The 21,412-nt window shown below is 48.0% G+C and overlaps 6 protein-coding genes across 6 annotated transcripts; 3 read left to right on the forward strand and 3 right to left on the reverse strand.

The window, feature by feature from the left end:
• Window positions 1-418: 418 nt before the first annotated feature.
• LOC6549817 (kelch-like protein 5) lies at window positions 419-5,607 on the forward strand. The gene is made up of 6 exons (XM_001977304.3): window positions 419-1,130; window positions 2,418-3,461; window positions 3,527-3,734; window positions 3,793-3,915; window positions 3,981-4,217; window positions 5,414-5,607. The coding sequence occupies exons 1-6, from the start codon at window positions 871-873 to the stop codon at window positions 5,504-5,506; spliced, it is 1,965 nt and encodes a 654-aa protein (XP_001977340.1). The 5' UTR covers window positions 419-870; the 3' UTR covers window positions 5,507-5,607.
• Window positions 5,608-5,947: 340 nt separating this feature from the next.
• Window positions 5,948-8,087, forward strand: LOC6549816 (synembryn). Its single transcript, XM_001977303.3, has 2 exons — window positions 5,948-6,171; window positions 6,237-8,087. Exons 1-2 carry the CDS (start codon window positions 6,091-6,093, stop codon window positions 7,875-7,877), a joined length of 1,722 nt encoding a protein of 573 aa, XP_001977339.1. The 5' UTR covers window positions 5,948-6,090; the 3' UTR covers window positions 7,878-8,087.
• A 1,153-nt stretch (window positions 8,088-9,240) lies between these two features.
• On the reverse strand, window positions 9,241-11,599 carry LOC113564585 (extracellular signal-regulated kinase 7-like). Its single transcript, XM_026982688.1, has one exon. The coding sequence runs from the start codon at window positions 11,060-11,062 to the stop codon at window positions 9,296-9,298; it is 1,767 nt and encodes a 588-aa protein (XP_026838489.1). The 5' UTR covers window positions 11,063-11,599; the 3' UTR covers window positions 9,241-9,295.
• On the reverse strand, window positions 11,576-15,911 carry LOC6549815 (extracellular signal-regulated kinase 7). The gene is made up of 9 exons (XM_015155585.2): window positions 15,205-15,911; window positions 14,943-15,051; window positions 13,200-13,492; window positions 12,910-13,100; window positions 12,643-12,849; window positions 12,434-12,580; window positions 12,266-12,362; window positions 11,747-12,204; window positions 11,576-11,613 (listed from the first exon to the last, which is right to left on the reverse strand). The coding sequence occupies exons 3-9, from the start codon at window positions 13,284-13,286 to the stop codon at window positions 11,598-11,600; spliced, it is 1,203 nt and encodes a 400-aa protein (XP_015011071.2). The 5' UTR covers window positions 13,287-13,492; window positions 14,943-15,051; window positions 15,205-15,911; the 3' UTR covers window positions 11,576-11,597.
• A 346-nt stretch (window positions 15,912-16,257) lies between these two features.
• Window positions 16,258-19,298, reverse strand: LOC6549814 (CXXC-type zinc finger protein 1). The gene is made up of 5 exons (XM_001977301.3): window positions 19,251-19,298; window positions 18,896-19,112; window positions 18,707-18,840; window positions 17,945-18,629; window positions 16,258-17,879 (listed from the first exon to the last, which is right to left on the reverse strand). Exons 2-5 carry the CDS (start codon window positions 18,923-18,925, stop codon window positions 16,755-16,757), a joined length of 1,974 nt encoding a protein of 657 aa, XP_001977337.2. The 5' UTR covers window positions 18,926-19,112; window positions 19,251-19,298; the 3' UTR covers window positions 16,258-16,754.
• Window positions 19,299-19,309: 11 nt separating this feature from the next.
• On the forward strand, window positions 19,310-21,335 carry LOC6549813 (aladin). The gene is made up of 5 exons (XM_001977300.3): window positions 19,310-19,838; window positions 19,900-20,032; window positions 20,102-20,253; window positions 20,307-20,683; window positions 20,919-21,335. The coding sequence occupies exons 1-5, from the start codon at window positions 19,435-19,437 to the stop codon at window positions 21,257-21,259; spliced, it is 1,407 nt and encodes a 468-aa protein (XP_001977336.1). The 5' UTR covers window positions 19,310-19,434; the 3' UTR covers window positions 21,260-21,335.
• Window positions 21,336-21,412: the final 77 nt, after the last annotated feature.

The raw sequence follows: 21,412 nt of genomic DNA on the forward strand, positions 1-21,412 counted from the left end.
CAACTGAACTATTATTATTATTATTATTAAATCGAAAATAAAGAAATCGAAGTCATACCATGTACGATGGCATGGTTTTATTATTGGCTTTGGTGGGTTTATTTTTTAGAGTTGGTTCCGGTTGCGTACAGAAAATATTTGCATCTTCCTAAGGATTTTTAGTACACCAAAATTAGGAATCATCCTTAAAATTAAATAAATGCATGTAATGCTTATGTATTTTTTCTTATCTTGCTAAAATAAGTATTAAATAGGAGAATTATTTGTGCCTCAATTACATTTTGCTGAAGATTTACTATTTAGATTTCACACGTTTTTATGAAATAACATTTTTCGGAGATAATTATTTCATAGCCCTGAATGGGAATCCCCTCTAAAATATTTTACAAAATATACTGAATGTATTTTTGAGTGTGAATATATTTTGGCCACACTGTGACAAAATAAATACATCAATTCAGTGTGACCAAGGGCTGTCACAACAGCTGTGTAATTTGTATATAAACACATAAACTAAACGCACACACAAACGCAGCCACGGGCGCTCAGGCAGCTTGATAAGTTACAGTTGATTTACAGTTACAGATCCAGCACGCAATTCCCGGCCAATTGAAACGATTTAAAAATCGCGAGTGGAAGAGAGCGGAGGCGACACCACCACACCATCACACCAAACTCACACACGCGCATACACATACGCGCACTGTGGCAAGAGGCAGGGTTCTTTGTTGTAAATTACCGTTGCAGCCACCCCCTCCATTGGCCCCACCGATCCGCAATCCACGATCCACCAGCCAGTTGCTTCCAGCCAGTGATCCGATGCAGACGTCTCGCTGAAAAGGAGCGCACAGCCAGAGCAGAAGAAGAACCATGTCGGCGGTGAACCAGAAGGAGAGTCCCAGCCGGGACTCGACGGCTTCCACATCCGGGCACATCTCGATGCTGGCGGACAACACATTGGAGTCGCTGTCGCGGGACTACAGCCTGGGCAGCTTGAACTCGGCGGGCAGCCAGGATGAGTTCTTTCGGTGCCGCGACCATGCGGATAGTATGCTCAAGCGCATGCAGTTCTATGTGGATAGTCAGCAGCTTTGCGATGTGGTCCTAATCGCTGGAATCGATGGAAAGAGGTGAGTGCTATGAGTTCTAAACCCTTCTGTAATCGATGGTGGCTCCAATCGCTGGAAACGATGGTCAGCAAGCAGTGGGGATCGTGGAACTCCTAGTTCTCAATTCCCATTTCCCATACCCTTTTCATGAAGAAAAAGGAATGGAATGGAATGGCATTTCGAATTGGAAAGTTCATTAGCGATTCCCTCCCGCTTCCTCTTCATCCCATCCTCCGTCTACCCACCTACGCCGCCCCCTGCCCCTCCTCCTACCCCAGCTGACCTTCACTTGGGTTCTTTGTCTGCTCTCTTTGCTTTGTGTTGTTGTGTTGTCTTGTTTCGTCCCCAACGCAATTCCAACAGTGCACACTCACACGCAAGATAGTAGCACCACGCACCACCAGGAAATGCAGCTGCGGGCATAATAATAGCGCCCAAGAAATGCAAATACAGCTGTTTTACAAATAATTGCAAGAAAAAATGTTTAACAAATCTGGTTTGTACTTTCGAGTGCTTACGGAACTTCTATTTACACAAATGCTCATTTTGGGTCGGCTTAAATTTACTTATCTCAGTGAACATGCTGACGCACAAAGTTAATTTACTAAATTTTATTATTTTGACAGTAATTGCTTATGTACAGAATAAGCTTCACATCTATAAATGTACGCTTCGGACTTTAAAGCTTAAAACGATCGAAAAGTATTGGGTTTTACTTTAATAGTAGTGTTGCTAGCAATATTTTGGTAATCGATCGAGTTTTTATAGCATGTTTACTTAATATTAGTTACTTCATAGAGTTTTTTTTTCATTGTTTTGAATTACACATAGTTTATGTCTGAGCCATTTGCAATTTGTTTTGCTTATCGACAAATGTGCCGATAAGCAGTCCATTTGTTTATTACACCTATAATAATGTTGATTTGGATAAACTTCATTAAAAGTAAGCTTGTTTAAGTGAACAAACAGGAAATTACTTACATTTATCGTTCTGTAAGATACCAGTGAAATCCTTGAACTGCAAACACAATTCCCTTCTCTTGTGACCGCTGCTGTGAGCATTGTTGCAAAAGTGCAGGGAAAGAGATAGCGCAGTTGCAGCTTTATTTGATTTCTGCGCCCGCTCGCTGCACTTAACCGGTTTTGGATCGTGAAAACCTGTCGATCTGTGCCGTGGTAAACAAAGGGAAAAGAACCCACCAGCGCACAGTTGCGGTCACGAAAATAGTGACACCACGAGCTAATGTTTCTTTTGATTAGCGCTTGCGAAAGTACCCACAACTCAAGGGCTTCACTCTAATCTTTCAGGGTGCCCGCCCACCGCCTGGTGCTATCGGCGTCGAGCGCCTACTTTTCGGCCATGTTCACGGGATCGCTGCGCGAGACCAAGGAGCAGGAGGTGACCCTCGGCGAGGTGCACGGCGATGCACTGCATCTGCTGGTCCAGTACTGCTACACCGGGTTCATTGAGATGCGCGAGGACACCGTGGAGACGCTGCTGGCCACCGCCTGTCTGCTGCAGCTGAACGCCGTGGTGACCGCCTGCTGTAACTTTCTGGCCCGCCAGCTCCATCCATCCAATTGCCTTGGGTTCGCCTTCTTTGCGGAGCAACAGAGCTGCACCACGCTGCTGCGTCTGGCGCAGTCATACACCTGCCAGTATTTCATGCAAGTGTGCCAGAACCAGGAGTTCTTCCAGCTGAACGCCGATCAGTTGGGCAAGCTGCTGAGCAGCGATGATCTCAATGTGCCCTCGGAGCAGGATGTCTTTCACAGTCTGATGTCGTGGGTGCGCCACGATTCCGCTGCCCGTGAGCAGCACATACCGGAGCTGTTGGCCCTGGTGCGACTGCCCCTCATGCCGCCAGCGTTCATTATGGACCATGTGGAGAACGTGTGCAATGCCAACGAGTGCCAGCAGCTGGTAATGGAGGCCTTCAAGTGGCACCTGATGCCCGAGCGCCGATCCCGGATAGCCACCGAGCGAACCACGCCACGCAAATCCACAGTGGGTCGTCTCCTGGCCGTCGGCGGCATGGATGCCCACAAGGGCGCCATCAGCATCGAGAGCTACTGCCCGCGTTTGGACAAGTGGACACCGTGGAAGCACATGACCGGTCGTCGCCTGCAATTCGGCGCTGCTGTTATGGAGGACAAATTGATCCTAGTGGGCGGACGTGATGGGCTAAAGACCCTGAACACCGTGGAGAGTTTGGACCTGAATACGATGGCTTGGGCACCGCTCAATGCCATGGCCACGCCCCGTCATGGACTGGGCGTGGCGGTGCTGGAGGGTCCACTGTATGCGGTGGGCGGTCACGATGGCTGGAGCTACCTGAACACCGTGGAGAGGTGAATGAATTGAATTATATGTGCATATATATTTATAATTGTGCAACTGAGCAACCATTTTCCAGATGGGATCCCATTGCCCGTACTTGGAGCTATGTGGCGCCCATGTCCTCGATGCGTTCCACCGCCGGCGTGGCTGTCCTGGGCGGTCGCCTTTATGCGGTGGGCGGACGCGATGGTTCCGTCTGTCATCGCTCCATCGAGTGTTACGATCCGCACACCAACAAATGGAGCCTTCTGGCGCCGATGAACAGGAGACGCGGCGGTGTGGGCGTAAGTATCCTTTATGCATATCCCTAATGATCTTTCTCTTGACTGCCTGCCTTACCAGGTGACGGTGGCCAATGGTTTCCTCTACGCCTTGGGTGGCCACGACTGTCCGGCCAGCAATCCAATGGTCTGTCGCACGGAGACGGTGGAGCGCTACGACCCAGCCACCGATACCTGGACTCTGGTGAGCAGGGTTTGGGTTACGGGCTGTCATCTCCTCAATTCTAAACGTTGTAATCCATCCCACAGATCTGCTCACTGGCCTTGGGCCGGGACGCGATCGGATGTGCCCTGCTGGGCGATCGCCTGATCGTCGTCGGCGGCTACGATGGCAATCATGCGCTGAAGAGCGTGGAGGAGTACGACCCGGTGCGGAATGGATGGAACGAACTGGCGCCCATGGCTTTCGCAAGGGCCGGCGCCTGTGTGGTGGCGATTCCGAATGTCATACCGCCGGCGGCCCAACAGCCGCCGCCCAGTGCTACAGTTTAGTTTAAACCCACTCCACTTTCGGTTGCAGTGTAGGATCGTTGATTACATCGCTTATTTTGAATAGAAGGGCCAGCTTTTTGGAAAGGATTTGCATTTATCACCCAGCCAAATTTATACTATATTAGATTTTACTATATATGTACATAGAGAAATTCGTATTTGATACCCATTATTTGGGTAAAACTTTATAAATTGCATTTAATGCTAGTAAATTTGTCAAAATCTTTTGCTCGAAAATCAATGCACACACAGTGTAGATTTATAAATATTTCCTGTATTAATCTTACAAATTCAGACATTCCACATTTGCAAAAGATATTTACTTAAATTTACTAGTTCTTGTAGTAGCTTCCAATTGGCCTGAAAGCGATGCACTTAGCGAGAGAACACTGCACCCGATTCTAAAGTAGTTGTTACTGTTGCTGTGAGCTGCTCGTGGTTGTTGCTCGTGTTCCTTAACCCGAAAAGTTTATAACTGCAGCTCACCTCGCCTCGCTCTCGTCTGTGTTCTGACATGATTTCCTGTGGTATGGCTACACCCAGTACTCACCCACTTCCACACACCCGAACCCAGTATTTCCTCCATAACTGTGCTCTTTGCGGCTTAGATCTAAAAATAAGTCAAAAAAAAAAAAACAAAGAATAATCAGTGAAATCTCATAGATTTTAAGAAGTGCATGTTGCGAGGCTTCCAATTCCAATCTAAAATCGATACCTAGCTGTAATTAACCAACGTATTTTACACGATACCCTAGCTTTTAAAAATTCCCCATCCCACTTACTCCACATGGTGTCGTACGCTTCACACTGCATGCCATCTCGCTCGCACTGGTGACGGGCCCACATTCCATGTGCATAAATCGCTTATAGTATGTACATTCATATATCCTAGACAAGACTGCGCCAAGCCAAAATTAAAAAAATTCTAATTTTTGCATGTGAAGTGTGCGAAACTATTAAAAAAACGAACGAAAACAATCAAAAGACAACTGCAATTGCATAGTTTTAGTTAGTAAATACGTATCCCATGGAATGATTATATTTCGACTTTTGCATCGTCATTTGTACCGATATTATTCTTAGTAAATACTAGATGTGTGTGTGCGTACAGCGAGCATTTATTTCTAATTGTTTATTATGTTTTTATTTCTTTCTTTTCCCTTTCCCTTCGATTGCATTTAAAAATAAAGAAAAAGAAGAAGTGGAAGCCAGTGAGATTGGATCCAATCTGCTATAATAGGCGTCCCAGATCTGTCGAGTTTGTCGACTACTATAACATGTAAATGCTAGACAGACAAGACAACAAACAAATCAAACTATAAACATTTAAGCCAAGCTGCAAAAAACACAAGTAAACTTGTCAAAAAGAAGAAAAAAAAAAAAAGAATCCATATATTACGTATTATTTTATATTTACACATATATATTTTTACACAAAACATACACTGCAAAATGTATACACTGGATATGTATTTTTTGTAATAAAATCGAAAATAAAACGGTTATTTTGCTGCATTTAAAAAATCGAACATATAAAATAATACGATTTGCCGGTTCATCGGAGGACGTTCTTTAAAGTGGGTAAGTTTTTTCTATCTTGCTTACATTTGAAAAATTTAAAATAATATATTTTAATAATCTAACGGATTCCTTTCTTATTGGAATGAATGTTTTTTTTTAAAGCATATTGAAATAGGGGCGTACCGATAGTTGGCTTCGATGGTTGAGATTTCTGGCAACGCCGCGTGGTATGTTTCAACGGCCAAGGCGCGGTCACACTGGCGGAAATTATAAAAATTAATTAAATTAACTTAAACGACCTAAAAAGCGAACTCAGCGACAGCTTTGAACGGCCACCGTTGGCGACATGGAAGCGGAGCACCTGAAACGACTGGAGGCCAAGGAGGCGGACCACATTCCCGCCATCCTGGACGAATTCAACACGAAGGTGAGCACTGCCTGGGGTTTCTCCCGAAGATTCGGCCAGATTTTAGCCCCTCCTTTCCGCCGTAGAATGCGGATCTGCTGGTCTTCGACAGCTTCCGCACGGACAACCTGTGGCACGAACTCTGGCTGGCCATCTTCGGCATATTAGACGACCAGCGTCTTAGTCATCTGCATACGCAGTGCCTGAACACGGTGAGGATTCTAACGCGTGACGAATTCAGCCTGCAGACGAACTACATCGAACAGGAGGTGAACACCCTGCTGAAGCTGGCCAGAATTGAGGCCAGCTCCCTGAAGCTGCCAGCCACGCCGGACGAGCTCAAGCAGCAGGAACGCGAGGAGCCCCAGCTGGAGCCCAGCCAGGCCCAATCGGAGGTAATTGCCGAGGCACTCAAGTGCCTGTGCAACCTGGTGTACCAGAGCTCCGATTGCAGGCGCCAGTGCCTGCGACAACACTGCCTGGACGCGATTCTCAAGAGGGTGGCGTCCTCGATGCGACATCCCTGTGCGTTGGAGTATTACGACATGAAGCTCCTCTTTCTGCTCACTGCCTTGGAGCCGGCGGCCCGATCTCGCCTACAAATCGATCTGAATGGCCTCACCTACATGACCAAGTGGCTGGACGACAAGCTGGGCGAAGAGTCCGTTGGCGAGGAGCAGCTGAACATCATCTGCGAGCTGCTCAAGGTGATGTTCAACGTGACCAGTGCTCCGGACAAGAGCCCCAACGAGTACGAGATCCAGAGCTTGCATTTGACGGGTGTACTGAGGGAGCTGCTACTGCGATTCGGCGACTTGGCCACCGACAAGGATCGCGCCGTTGTCACACATGCCATCAATCTGCTGACCAACATCTCTGGCAGCTGCCTAACCGAACTCACCCTGCGCTGCTCCAATGCCGAGTTGGAGTCGCACAAGGAAAAGGAGCAGGACAACGAGAAGGAAAAAGATACAGAAGCGGGTGCCAGAGCCAAACCCCGTGAGTGCTGCTCCCAGTGCTTCGAAAAGCGTAATGTCCGCAGTCTGGACGTGCTTCTCCGCTACCTACGTCAATCTCTGGCCCAGCAGGAGGCCGAGGCCAGCTCGCATGAGTTGCTTTCCCCAGTGCTGACTGTGTTGGTGAAATGTGCCCGCAGCGATCGGGTGATGCGTCACTATCTGCGCCAGGAAATTCTGCCGCCGCTCCGGGACGTTAGCCAACGACCGGAGGTTGGTCAGGAGCTGCGCAATCATCTGTGCCGGTTCCTTACACTGCCCGCAATGATCCTGCGCGATCTGTCCGCCGACCTGCTGTTCGTACTGTGCAAAGAAAATGTCGGCAGGATGATCAAATATACGGGCTATGGCAACGCAGCCGGGCTCTTTGCCAAGCGGGGCATACTGGACTGCCGGCGAGTGGAGGGCACCGATTACTCCTCCGACAGCGAGGACAGCGACACCGAGGAGTATAAGCAGCAGCAGCAGGGCATTAATCCAGTTCTCGGATGCGTGGAGCCGCGCAGTAAGTCGCATCTGGACGACATAAGCGAGGAGCAGAAGGAATACGAGGCCATGCAGCTGGTCAATCTCATTGAGCAGCTGCGTCAGGGCGGGATCGTGAAGCCGGCGATGATTGACAAGGACGGGCGGCCGCAACCCCTGGAACACATCCTCCAGCTGCAGGAGGAGCTGCCGCAGCAGCAGCTCGACCAAAAGCGGAAAACCTAAGCCAGAAATGTATTGCGGGATCTGCTATGGCACAACTTCCAAATAGCTACCAAATAATCACCCTAAACTCTGCATTTATTCCATAAGTTTACAGTCGAATGTAGCTTCGAATGTGTTCAAAAAGCAGATTGGCTTGGGATTGTTTTTTTTACATAATTTATATATTTTATAACACTTATTCAAGAACATCTCATTATATCCTACAACTTGTTAACCAAAAATGATCCAATCTGGCTTTGATTTCAATAATCGGCTTTTGTCTAAATGCTGTAGCATAACCATTATTTTTAGTATTAGCTAAAATAATTATAATCGATCCAATTAGTTTCAATTCGTAGAATAGTTCTATCTGCTAACTTTTATAGATCTTTGTCAATATGAGTAGGACGTTGTACTTATTTAGTTATTATGCACTTTCTTGTTATTTAGTTGTCCCGCGAATCGCTCGGAATTTTGGAGTTGATACCATAGCATCCCATAACGTACCGAACGTACATGAACACATAACTAAATGCAAAACAATCGTTGGGGTCTTCCAATTTCTGGAAGTGGGGAGCAGATAAACACAAACGAACGGAAACCAAAACTGAATTCTTTTATATACACACTCATACGATAGGACAACTTGACTAATCATTGTAAAATTAAGTGCATGTATTTATAAAGTTCCAATTATACACTTAGGATCTAGGAATGAATCCAAAGGAAAGCTCGTATTCAGATTCTCAGAGTTTTCTATTGCAAATGTGGCATGTATGTAACGCTAACTATAGCTCTAGAATCGAACTAAACGAACTACAAAGTCTATCTATGACAGACGCCAGTGAGGAGCAGATGGATTTCGGCTTGGCTCCCACCCATCCTCACATTGTTCATGTCCATGTCTAATCTGTGTTGTAAATTCCGCATTATAGGGTAAAGGAATAATTCCAAAACTTTCGAAAAGTTACGTGTCTTTGATCTATATACAGGAAATCCTATATAGAGCTTTATTGTGTTCAATTTGCTAAAGCGATAGAAGATCTACTTATATACATCAAAACATAGTAATATTTTGTGTCGTTGATGTGTGTGCGAGTCTTAATGTGCGTCTATCCTAAGCTTAACAATAAATCAATCAAGGTCTTGCTAAACCAATGAAACCAACTATTTCCTTATCCACAATGCTCTTGGCTTTGACAGGTGAGGTGATATTTCTTTATAATATTGAATCAGAGTGATATGGCTCGACCTGAAGGCAATCTGGCACACAAGTATGGATCTATACAACAGCAAAATCCGTCTTTAATCCCAATAATCGTTTAAATACAAGATAGATAGCAAAAGAATCCACCCCACTCCACTTTTTCCAAAGATTGGCTAATTCGCGTTTCAAAGTATATATTGCGTCAAGACTGGGACAAATATTAAAGGACATGTCAGTTGAGATCCGTGGAGAAGTACGCCTCCTGAATGTCGTTTTCCCTGAGATGCATGGGATCATAGCGAGGTCCGCTGGCCGCGTGGTGCTGGTGCTGGTGATGGTGGCGGTGCACCTTGTGGTGGAGTCCCAATTCTTCGTGCTGCTTCTGGCAGGCCTTCTGATGGGCCAGCAGGCGTTCCCGGTCTTGATGTTGCTCCTCCAGGCGCTTCTTCATCCGGCGCGACTTCTCTGTGCGTTTCTGCTGACGCCGGGACTGCAACAGATGCTCCGGTTCTTTCCAATCCTCGTCCAGGTCAGAGTAATTGGGAAAGTATTTGGCATAGTCGCGCGTGTAGTCGCGCTCCGGGGACTGCTCCGATCCGGAGTCGCGTCTTCCACTGTCCGGCGAGGAGGATCCACCCCTTATTTCCCTAAAGAGTTGATAGTACTTGGCTCGGTAGGCGTTGTCCAGATCGAGATTATCGTACTCATTGGTCTCGTCGCGGGCCAAGAACTCCTGCACCTGGCGCTGTCGCTCCTTCTCTTGCTCCTGGCGGAAGATCTCGTATCTTTGGGTGCCGGGATCACCACTGCCCTCCGGCAGAGGTCTACCGTTGTCCCCATCCTCCTCCTCATCCTCCCTCTTTAGGGGCGTCAGCTTTTCCAAGTGGTATCGCAATGTTCCATAGTTAAGCAGATCGCGATGCTCCTCGACAAAATCCAGCAACTGCTCCTTGCACTTCTCCATCTCTTGCTCCAGATGTCTGATCCGATCGCGATAGCATTTGCTAACACCTGTGGTAAAGATGATCGAATCATCCTGCTGATCCTTGGGCAACGTGTCATCCTCCTTCCTCGCAGTGAGCTTCCACACCTTCCGTGCTATCTCCTTGTACGCCTTGGCCTGCGCCTCCTGCTTGGCCATCTCCTCCAACTGATCGCGCTCCGCCTCCATAAGCCGATAGTTCTCGGTCATCCGCCTGCGCTGCTTCTCCCTCAGCTCGTGCTCCTGTTTCATCTTCTGCCGGTGCGCCTTTTCCTCCTCCTTCTTCTGCTGTATCTCCAGCTGCCGGCGCTGCATCTTCTCCTCGACTGTGGAATACATCTCCCTTCTGCGGTATGTCAAAACGGTGGGCTTGGTGACTTCAACTTTGTTGGATTTCTCTTTGGGTTTCTTCTCTTGCCATAATCTGCGACTCCTTCGAGGGGGCACTGTAGCTTCCGCCTGGCTATAGGATTCTTGGCGCAATCCCGGGGGGGAGTCATAGATGTTGATCTTCTGGGTCTGGAGCAGAGCCTGAACCTGGGCCTTCGCTTCGGCGTGGAACTTCTCTTGCGCCTGGGCCTGCGATTGCCAGGTGCTTTTCTTGCGCCGAGGCACAGTTGCAACGGCCGCCACGGCAGCCAATTCCCGTTGGATCTGCACTTGGTTGTGTCGGCATTTGTGCACAGTTTTTTCACCAGTTTTTCCCTGTGTAGGGGGAGCAGCTGAAGCAGCAGCAGGAGCAGCCGCGGGGGCAGGAGCAAGGGAGGCTTGTGGAGCAGCGGTCTCCGTGCGGTTGGCCTCCTTTGCCTTCGTCTTGGGTGCGGAGACCACCAGCTTAATTTTCCTGCGCATCTGGTTCAGCTCGCAGGAATACGGCTCCTTCCTCCTCTCCGCCGGGCTTGCGGTCGATTGGTTGGCACTAATTGTCCTGGGGGAGGGATTTGGATGAGTTGGACACTGGTGATTCGCCAGGCAGGAATGTTTATCACATAATGGGTACGGTTGGGCTGGGTTCATTGGGGTTGCTCTTACGGAATTAAATTGTTAGTTTCAGAACCGCGGCATAAGAAGTCCATTAGGGAGTCATATTACAATTCACTAATGACACATTTAAATTAATAAATATTCACATCCACATACCACGCAGATAGGAATATGTTGTTAGCCTAATAACAATAATATTATGTGTCTTAGGACATATTTATCGCTAATCTATTGTGCTTACAATTTAAACTATTGTAGTAGAATGAAATTGGTGGTTAGAAATGGTGAATACTGTACATATAAATACGGATCACCTTTAGTTCGATAAACCAAGAGATCCTGGGACTTAGGGAGTTTATAGAGGACGATAGCCATTCAGCTTGGAATTCTATTGGCTTTGGCCCTGATTGAGGCGCATGGGGTGTGCCTTTCGCTGCCTGGAACGATGCAGTCGCTCCTTCAGTGGGCGCTGCACTGTGCTGGACTCCACGGAGTCCTCCCGCTCCTTGGATGTGTCCAGCTGTCGCAGATTGGATGTGCTGGTGACCGTGGAGGTGGCACGCCTTTGCTAGGGGCGACGCAATCTGAAAGAGGGGACGAGCAGCTAGAGAAGCTCCTCCACTAGCCCTCCCTCCCAACAAGCGACTAGCCCAGCCCACATCCGCTTCCCCAAAACAAATCCCCCGAGATCCCCCGATCCCCCCATGAGCAACTCACCTGGCTCGGGTCGTGACTCGCACGGTTTTCGCCGATTCGTCCCGATTGGACGGCGTGGATGGCGTGGCATTGCTGGCCGTGCGGGCACTGCCCCTCGACTCCCGACCTATCATGTCGTACAGATTGTTGCGGTACTGGTCCACACCGTAGCGTACATCGTCCCTCAGCGGCGGCTGGATGTCCACCCGGAGCTCCATGTCTGCCGACGCGGTCCGGAAGCGACTCACATACGGATGCTGAATGGCCGCCTTGGCGGTCAGCCGGAGATGCGGATTCAGCACCAGCAGGGACTTCACCAGCGAAATGGCATCGTCGCAGCAGTTCCGCATCATCTCGTCCAGCGAATGGCGGCGGTCGCGATGGATCTTCTTGCCCAGCAGGACGGTGCCGAAGCTGGCTCCAATCGAATCGATGTCCAGCTGTGTCACATCCGGCAAGGCAGTCACTATTTTCTCAATCTATAAACACACAAATATATACTTACACAGAACTTTTAAAGAGGTATAGGTACACTGCTACCTGATTGACAGTGCTCGTGCCTTGGAATAGTGGCTTCTGCCTGATCATCTCGCCCAGAATGCAGCCCAGGCCCCACATATCGATGCCCTTGGTATAGCTGGCGAACCAAAACGACCAAAACGACTTAAGTAGTCAGCAGCTTTCCTCTGAGCTAAGCAAGGTACCCACCTGCGACTGGCCACCAGGATTTCGGGGGCGCGATACCACCGTGTGGCTACGTAATCCGTCAACATGCCATCCTGATCCAATTCATCGAAGTCGGCCTTGCGTTTCGAGGAGAGGGTACGAGCCAGGCCGAAGTCGGCCACTTTGAGCCTGGAAATGGGCAATATAGAGCGATAGAAAAATGGAACAATTACTGATGATTCTGATATTACCGGCACTTGCTATCGATCAGGATGTTGCTGGGCTTCAGGTCCCTGTGGATGACGTTGCCCGAGTGCATGTACTTGATGGCATTGATCAGCTGGTACATGACGAATCGCTTGTGAATGTCCTTGAGGACATCGCCCTTCTTAATCACGTTGTGCAGATCGCTTTCCATGAACTCAAACACCAAATAAAAATCCAAATTGTTGGCGGCCCTGGAGAACACGCATAGAAAACTATAGAATACTACAGAATGCCATATTCAGGGAACCTACTTGAAGACGTCCACCAGTCGTATGATGTTGGGATGGTGGCGAAAGGCGCGCAGGAATATCACCTCACGGTAGGTGCGCTGGGCATCGGTGTCATCGCGGAAGGCATCGAAGATCTTCTTCAGGGCCACCGTGCTCTTCTGTCGCCTATCAATGGCCTTCCAAACGATGCCATAGGCACCCTTACCCAAGCGCTGAAAGGGACGAACAAGCTATGTATCGTCTCGACCAAGGATACCTCGGAAATACGATTATGCCGGAAACTAGATGGGCACTTTTATGATTTCACTTACCTTTCGCACATCGAAGATGCGTTCCACAGTTTGATCCAGCTCATGGATGCGTCGCTCGTGAGCGGGAACATTATTTGGTTTGGACATAGCCTGCTCCTCCTCCTGGGCCCTCTGCTTATCCCTGTCCTGCTAATTAGGATGCTGGGACTTCTCCGCCAGCTTCCAGGTGCCGATGAGCTGTGATGTGATCGCAGTGGATTTCCAGCTGGCTGGTTGCGACTCTAGATTCAACAGCTTCTCGAAGTGACAGCTCCAGAGCTCCTCCAGAGCTCCAGCACCACTTGACTGCTTCACTGTGGACGGATGAGAGGGTGTGCGAAAGTTATCAGTTAGCTGGGATTCACTGTGGCACTGTTGCTGTTGCTGTTGCGCGCGGATGTGGCAGTGGCAGTGGCGCCCGAGTGGTTTTGCGGCTCCAACTGGAGCATCTGGGGCCCTCGTCCTCGCGTGCTCGCTCCCATATGCAAACGGCATCAAGTATGTAAAATAAAATTAAACGCCAACAAAAGCAATGCAAATGTCCACAGTGAAAGATTACTATACAAATAAGATCGAAATGGTTGTTCAAATAAAATAAATGAGTTGAATTCACAAAGTGTTGGTGAATTACTATTTGAACATATAATTGAAACATCTAAATTACATTCTCATTACAGCTCATTCTCATTACAGCTCGTATGCAAAACGATTTTTCGATCATTGTGAGAAAGGATCTCCGCTTTTTCTCTCTCTGCATGCAAATGCACCGGAAACGGAACAACGGCCATAACGGGAGCACAAATAAAAGCGGGGAAAAATAGCAAACGAATAAATAAATCGCGAGGCGGACCTGATTGAAACCGAATTATTGTTAGATCGATCGGGGAGAAGGCGAAAGCGAAAACGAGAGCCCCAATTTGATGGCCTGGCAAAGCCTACAGTGGACCCTCAAGTGCCCAGGGCAACGTGCACAGTGCGCACTCGCTGCCGACAACGAGGCTGAACCAGGGTTAAAGCCCTTCGCAACATCCACTCTCATTTTGAACACGATTTAAGAGGGTTATTCTGAGATCGGTTACTAGAGGTATATACTTCCTATCTCTTAAATAGGCATAGATCATTTGAACAATAATAAAAGAGTATGTTCCAATAGTTAGTATTATTAAACAAAGTTGTACACACAAGCTTCTCGAACATTTACTCTTAGGAGTGTCTACTGTATTACGGTTACTGCGCCTACTTCAGTTATTGTTGCTTTTATTATTGTTGCTGCAAGAAACGCCGCAAAACAATCAAATGGAAATACGTGGCATGCAATCCGTCTGAACGAAATTCACCAACAAAGCATGGCAAATGAATTTGTTTAACAAATAAATAGGCACAAGTACACTCATATGGCAAAGGCCAGCACAGTTCAACAAAAATCGAGTTCGAATTCGAAATTCGCAAAAATCCCGTTTTGAATGGTAGCCATCATTCCATGGAATTCCAGTTTCACGCTGGAAAGTAGGCAACGGACTTCGCTTGAAATGCAACCTCTCGAACTCAAATGTCGCGTAAGTGTGCGCAGGCGCAACCGAATATAACTGAAATGCATATTTTAAATCACATAGAGAACACAATACAGTTTCCAAAAAAAATGTATAAAGTAAAATATTATTATAGTAGATCTACTTTCTGGCTGCCAGTGTAGAACGAAAACAACAGCCAAATCGGAGCGATTGAATTTGGCACAAAAGTTTTGAAGTGGAGCACGTCACTTACCCGTAAAAGGAGGCAGGATTCGCAGGATATGTAGAACGGTGGCTAACTAGGAGGCGAAGTGGCACGGCAACTTGACGGATGGGGCTTGTGTATGGTTCTTGAAAGTAAACTGGCAATTTGCACAATACAAATTATAAAAAAAAAACACTATGTAGTAACAAACGCAACGTGAATCACAAGATGCAATCGGAACTGTAGGATGTTTCATATTAATTATATATATATAAATATATATATAGGTATATCGTTTGGATGCACCAACCTGTAGTCAATGCGGTGAGCTGTCCCCGAAATTCCCCGATAAGCAGTTCAGGACCTTGAACACGAAACAAAACACGTAAAATAAATCTATTTGATCCCGTTCTGATGTTGGGCTCCACCGAACGCAATGTCTATTCTACTTCGTCCTTTTGGGGCTTCCCACTGCTACCTTATTAAGTAGTCCTTGAATTTTGTTGGCTATTTCGGCAATAGTGGAATCCTGCCGATTTAGTTAAGGATCAGCGCCCGCGACTCGACAATTTGTATGTTTCACTCGCAGACCACGCGCGTTTCAATTTGCACTTTTTGAAAATGGAATTAAAAGCATATATATATGTATACTATATATATAAGCCTTTTTTTGATCAACGTAGATGCGGATCGGAGGAGGACGAGTCCATATGGCTGTTGGTATCCTGGTATCTATCGGCACTCCGGCGCTCGCGCTTCCGTTATGATTTTACAAAATAAAAGTTTCGGAATCGAATAGAAAAAAAAAGAGTGTGTGCTCCTGGTTTGGAATCAGAAGGTCGTGTATGATGTAGAAAAGTTCCGGACTACAACTGGCATCATCGACAGTTCGTCTGGGGCGGCAGTCACAAATCGCCACGACTACTTGATTGCACGGAATGGTTGATTCGTTGGGACTCGCTTGAAATTTCGACTGCACTTGTGTCCGGGTGTCCCTACATCCCTTTGGTGTCTTGCTTCCCGTATTCCCACTCTACTTCATAGTTTCCATCGTTTTCAAAGTCCTGCCGTTTCCAATGGTTGCCCCCCGCTCTTCAGAAAAGTCCTGCGGTGGACCCGTGCATATCATTTATCCGGAACCACTGTTTCGGATATTAACAGTTCGATTCGGTGGTCTATTCCTATATGATCTTGGAAATATGTTGGGCATACAGTAAGGTAACAAGATAGAAGAGTTTATTCAAATTCAATGTTTTATAAAAATATAAAACTCGTTTCGCAATCTTCTAGTTGTCTTCTATTGTAGAAGAGCCATGACTTTTTTAGTTTACTAATAATATCGTACTATATCTATGTATACCTATCTATATCTATATATTATATATCTCAAACAAGCCTACAATTATGCAAAGCACCTAAGCAAATGTATTAATCTAATTACATATCTTGTTTACTGCTAAATACTCGTACATGCTAGCACTCAACAGAAAACAAATCGTATATAGAAACCATGGATATTAATATTAAAGGTTATACTGAAGAAGTCTATGTGAATGATATCGATGGGTGAACTGGCCCAATGTAGCATTTCTTTTACGGGCAGGTTGCTATCAATAAATGCATATTTGATGCTTAGTTTTCAATAACAAACATGGGCGTACCCCCGATCCCGGCGCTTAGCAACCTCCTTCTAGCCGGGAACTCGACAGCCGGCGGAGTGTGTTATGCGGTTGCCCGGAGGAACGCGACACTAGAAACATTGCGGCGGGGGTATGTCAAAAGATTGGTGGGTTGTCGTACAAAAATATTTCTTGCATGTCAGTTTATTGGTAGTTCTCATATGATAAGGGGACTACGAATCTATGGCTTTCGGTGCATGTATATAATTTGAGTTTTCTGTGGCAATTTGATAAATTGCACCTGCTGTTGTTGCTGCTGCTGCTGTTGCAGTTGCAGCTGCTGTTGCAGTTGCAGCTGCTGTTGCAGTTGCAGCTGCTGTTGTTGCAGTTGCTGCTGCAGTTGTTGCTGCTGCAGCTGCTGTTGTTGCTGCTGCTGCAGCTGCTGTTGTTGCTGCTGCTGTAGCTGCTGTTGTTGCTGCTGCTGCAGCTGCTGTTGTTGCTGCTGCTGTTGCTGCTGCTGTTGCTGCAGCATTAGCTTTTGCTTCTCCTGATACTGTTTCTGCTGTGCCTGCATCTGTTGCTGGTGGGCCTGACGTCGCTTCTGCTTCTCGAACTCCGCCAGATGCTCCTGCTGTTTGCGCACCAGCTCGTCCATCACCTCGTGGTTGTAGGTAGAGTGCAGCATCAGGCCGAGCAGGTTCGCTCGCGAGGTGAGCTGTTGTCGCATCATGCGCTCCTGCTCCATCAGGTCGTCCATCTTGAGCCATTGACGCACACGCTCGAGATCGATCTCCGCTCGCCGGATCTTCTCCCAGGCGTAGTGCTTAAAGCAATTCTTCTTTGGCGCACGACAAAACTCGCCCGTGGGATTGAAGACGTTGCTCACCAAGGGTGAGCCGCACACATCCGTGTCGTTCACCTTTGGATCCTTGCTATGCTCCGGACACAATACCCTTAATCTTTTACAGTAAGTCTTACTTGCTGGATTATAGAAATCACAAAACATATTGTTGCCTTCCATTCGTGTTTGGAATATACTCCCGAAGCTGGCCTGCGACTCGTATTTGTTGAAGCACTTCTCCATGTGTTTGATGGCCGTGCGCGAGTGAATCTCGTGGCCACAGGTGATGCAGTACATGCTCTGTTCGTCCTCCATGTCGGCGGTGTCTTGTGACCCCATTGTGTCGATGGAGCTACGTTTGGCTCGCTCCACCACCATGTTGAGCTCTTCGGCGCGCTTTTCCAGCTCGGCGAGTGCAAATCGCACTAGGGACTGCATCTGGCGAATGCTATCAAGATGCTTGTGTGTTTCCTCGGCGGCGCGGCTGGGCGTAAGGTTCCACTCTTGCAGTCTTTGTGGCAGAACCTGAGAGTGTAAAGGATTTTGGTGTTGAATTCGAGCTTACAGTCTGGCCAGAAAATGGTGCTAACCTGGAAGATGCGGTTGGTGGCCAGATTGAAGCCACACTTATCACTGCAGTACTTGCTCTGCGGCCTCGCCTGGCAGCAGCAATTGGGACCGTGACACTGGCGCAAGCCCTCCAATTCCGGATTGATGATCTCCTCCGGACTGGCCGCCCGGATGCCCACCTGGACATTGCGATCCTTGGGCGCTGCCTTTTCTCGCTTCTTAGCTGGACCCGCTTGAGTCGGCTGCGTTTCCTTTAGGGCCGTTGCCGCCTGTACGACGCAGGTGCGGAATATGCAGCGCGGTTTGTGGCCCACGCGAACGCGGCACGCGTCGCACTGATTGCAATTGGGACGCCGGCATCCCTCGCAGGTACCACATCGTTTGCCCATCTTTGGCTCTCGGGCGCTGCTATTTTTGCGCTTCATTGCCGCTGTGGTCGGCGGTGCCTGCTGGCTGGTTGTTGCGGGCGCCAACGGTGCAGCAGCAGGTGCAGCACCTGCTGGACCCAAACCCAGGGCATTGAGACTTGTAGAGGCGGCGTTCGATGCGGCTGCTCGTTCGGTGGCTACCAAACGGAATATGGTCTGTAGCTCGGGATTCTCCTTCTTGCAGCGACGGCAGTAGTACTGTTTGATGTGCTTAGCCTCCTTCTCGGTGATCCCTATGCAGTCGCCGTGGTACCACTCCTCGCAGCCATCGCAGCCTCTGGAAAGCGAAAGTGGACAAGTGGTTGGGCGGGATCTCCATGCGAAAGACTCACTCTGGAGGGCCAGACAACTTACATCATGAACCTGGAGCAGTCGGAGGAGCGGCATATGCAGTACGCCTGATCTTCCTGCTTCAGTATGGTGGCTATCTTGGACTTGCGCTCCGGCAGGTCAAACTCCCGTGCGATCTCCCGCCTGATTTCCTCTTTCTGTTGACACGATTGGCATTAAACACATCATAGTCGTGCAGTGGGTGAAACTTACGGTTTTCTTGTATTTGCGCTTGTCCGTCATCTTGCACAAATCTCACCGAAAGTTCAAGTCCAACTCCAAGTCCGAGAATTAAGTTACAGGCTAGTTTTTTTTGTTTTTTGGTTTTTTACAATTGCCTCGGACGAAGTGGACAATCTGACGTAGATGGTATAACGAGAATATCGATAGTCTACTACGAATGTATTGCCGGCCATCGATAGGTGGAGGTCTAATAATAAAAAGCAATTAATAATAATACTACCTTGTAGATTTTAAACGATGTATGAAAATACAAATTTTAGGTATTCATTAATAATTCTTTATGGATAATCCAGTGTAATAATTTGATAATTTATCTACAATTCACCATTTTCTGAGTTTTGTTTGTTAATCTTGGCGTAAAATACGACATCGATAGCCAAAAGAAGCACCGATTCATCACTGATATTATCGGCTTTCTCTCACCTCTAATCACCGCGCGGTTTTTTCGTTGTAGTTTGTTAGCATTTTTTTCTCCATCGAACTGAATTGAATGTGAATAGTCCGTGATTATGGCGGCCCTGAGCAACCTGAAACAGTGTCCGCCGTTCTCAACGCTGCCGGATCTGGCGCTGCGGCACAATCACATCCCGGAGCTGGAACGCTATCCGCAGATAAACCTGAACAGCGAACTTTTGACCAATCCGGCTGGTCAGAGATTCTACGGCGGCCAGAGCTTCGTGTCCGTAAATGAGGGTGTCCTAAAGCGGATAACTCGCACCTTCTTTGATGGCGGCTTCTGGGAGTCACTGGAGGAGGCACGCAGCCCTAAGAGCCGGGAGCAGGCGCCGCTGATCGCCCAGGCGGGTGACCTGATTGCACGAGTTCTGGGCCTGGCCACCGGATTGAGACTGAGGATTCTTCCGCACACGCAACAGCTCTGTGCAGAGCGGATTGCACAGTTCGTGGAGACCAGGTGGGTGGTGCACAGCCAGTTAATCAATTAATAGCTTAACATTTCTATCCCATTCTTTCAGGGATTGGCTCAACAGCGATGTGCGCTACCTTGCCTGGAATCGGCACTTCTTTAGCTTAGCCGTTGCCGGTGTAGACGATGTGGTGCGCATCTACACAAAGAGTTCCAGCGCGGCCACTGCTACTGTTTTAAAGGTGGATAGGCTTATGATAGAAATAACTGAATCACAGTGTGAGCTAATTTAGGACTTACTTTTATTTTAGAGTCCTTCCCAAACGCAGATCACCTGCATGGCATGGCGTCCACTCTGCGCTGCCGAGATCGTGATAGGTTGTCGGCAGGGTCTTTGTTTCTGGGAAGTGGACAACACTTTGCACTTGGGACGCACAAATGCACCCATCAAGATTTTTAAACAGTCAGTATAGAGAGTTTATAGTTGATAAATACCTAACATCTTTACCGTTTTAGTCCCAATAATCTGCCAATAACCTCGCTGCAGTGGAACAAGGATGGCACCCAGTTGGCCACCGCCTCCATTGGAGATCGTTCAATCATTATCTGGCAGCCGGACAACGGAAGGATGCAGCCACTCAAGCGACTGGGACCACCGGGCTCGCTGCTCAAGTGGTCGCCGGATAACGACTGGTTGTTTGCAGCCACCGTGGATCGAGTGTTCCGCGTGTGGAACTGCCACCAACAGTGGACCACCGATCGTTGGGTGTGCGGTCCCGGGGGCCATGTACAAACAGCCTGTTGGTCGCCCTGCGGTCGCTTCCTGCTCTTCGTCAGCAGTGCCGAACCGATCCTCTACCGGCTGCAGTTCGTGCAGCAGAGTCTATTATCCTGTAAGTATCAGAGATTTATGCACGAGCTCGGGGCAGTCTGCTCCCAGTGTCTGAACTGAAGTGGTGGTCAGATACAAGGGTGCGATGTGAGGCTGCCCCAGATCAAAGCAGTCAGGAACAGGTTGGCGGCTGTTGCAGCTTTCAGACCGCCTGTATAATGCTGACTACAAACAAAAACTGACACCAATTTACTAGTTGATTTTGTTACGTATTACGTTTTTGTTCCCGTTTGCAGCTTCGGCGGATGAGAAGGAAATCCTGCCCATAGCCGATCTGAATGCTTGCAGCATTGATGCGAATCGCACGCTGATCGGTGGTCCTGCCCAGCAGCTTGCATGGGATCCGCATGGCAACTACTTGGTTGTGACATTCAAGTCGACCAACTGCATCGCTGTCTTCCGCACCTTTATTCAAAAGTATGATCTGCAGATCTCTGCGGCTTACTATCTGAGTGGCGAGACGGCTGCGGAGCATCCGAGCTTCATTTGCTTCCAGTCACTCTACAAAGATAACGATCGCTCCGTGCTGACGATCGCCTGGTCGTCGGGTCGCATCCAATACTACGCCTTCGACTGATCCTTAAGCCCATTGATCTTGATTGTAATAGTTTATTTGGTTTTTGTAAGCGTTAATACACAGTTAAACAGGTTAACCTTATTTTGGAATCCAACAATTGTAGGGGATTGAGATAAATCCAAAGGTGTGGGAATGTGGCGCTTCAAAGTATAT

This window comes from Drosophila erecta, unplaced genomic scaffold (genome assembly GCF_003286155.1).
Source record: "Drosophila erecta strain 14021-0224.00,06,07 unplaced genomic scaffold, DereRS2 tig00000152-arrow-arrow-pilon, whole genome shotgun sequence".
Taxonomy (NCBI): domain Eukaryota; kingdom Metazoa; phylum Arthropoda; class Insecta; order Diptera; family Drosophilidae; genus Drosophila; species Drosophila erecta.

Bases quoted from the DNA above. Each gene is read 5' to 3' on its own strand.
- LOC113564585 (XM_026982688.1), bottom strand. From the start codon at position 11,062: ATGAACCCAGCCCAACCGTACCCATTATGTGATAAACATTCCTGCCTG.
- LOC6549817 (XM_001977304.3), top strand. From the start codon at position 871: ATGTCGGCGGTGAACCAGAAGGAGAGTCCCAGCCGGGACTCGACGGCT. The intron at 3,462-3,526 runs GTGAATGAATTG...ACCATTTTCCAG, and splicing joins TACCTGAACACCGTGGAGAG to ATGGGATCCCATTGCCCGTA. The intron at 3,916-3,980 runs GTGAGCAGGGTT...TCCATCCCACAG, and splicing joins CCACCGATACCTGGACTCTG to ATCTGCTCACTGGCCTTGGG.
- LOC6549814 (XM_001977301.3), bottom strand. From the start codon at position 18,925: ATGACGGACAAGCGCAAATACAAGAAAACC. The intron at 18,841-18,895 runs GTAAGTTTCACC...TCGTGTCAACAG, and splicing joins AGCGCAAATACAAGAAAACC to AAAGAGGAAATCAGGCGGGA. The intron at 18,630-18,706 runs GTAAGTTGTCTG...TTCGCTTTCCAG, and splicing joins GACTGCTCCAGGTTCATGAT to AGGCTGCGATGGCTGCGAGG.
- LOC6549816 (XM_001977303.3), top strand. From the start codon at position 6,091: ATGGAAGCGGAGCACCTGAAACGACTGGAGGCCAAGGAGGCGGACCAC. The intron at 6,172-6,236 runs GTGAGCACTGCC...TTTCCGCCGTAG, and splicing joins TGGACGAATTCAACACGAAG to AATGCGGATCTGCTGGTCTT.
- LOC6549813 (XM_001977300.3), top strand. From the start codon at position 19,435: ATGGCGGCCCTGAGCAACCTGAAACAGTGTCCGCCGTTCTCAACGCTG. The intron at 19,839-19,899 runs GTGGGTGGTGCA...CCATTCTTTCAG, and splicing joins GCACAGTTCGTGGAGACCAG to GGATTGGCTCAACAGCGATG. The intron at 20,684-20,918 runs GTAAGTATCAGA...TCCCGTTTGCAG, and splicing joins GCAGCAGAGTCTATTATCCT to CTTCGGCGGATGAGAAGGAA.
- LOC6549815 (XM_015155585.2), bottom strand. From the start codon at position 13,286: ATGTCCAAACCAAATAATGTTCCCGCTCACGAGCGACGCATCCATGAG. The intron at 12,363-12,433 runs GTGGGTACCTTG...TTGGTTCGCCAG, and splicing joins ATCCTGGTGGCCAGTCGCAG to CTATACCAAGGGCATCGATA. The intron at 12,205-12,265 runs GTAGCAGTGTAC...GTGTGTTTATAG, and splicing joins GCACGAGCACTGTCAATCAG to ATTGAGAAAATAGTGACTGC.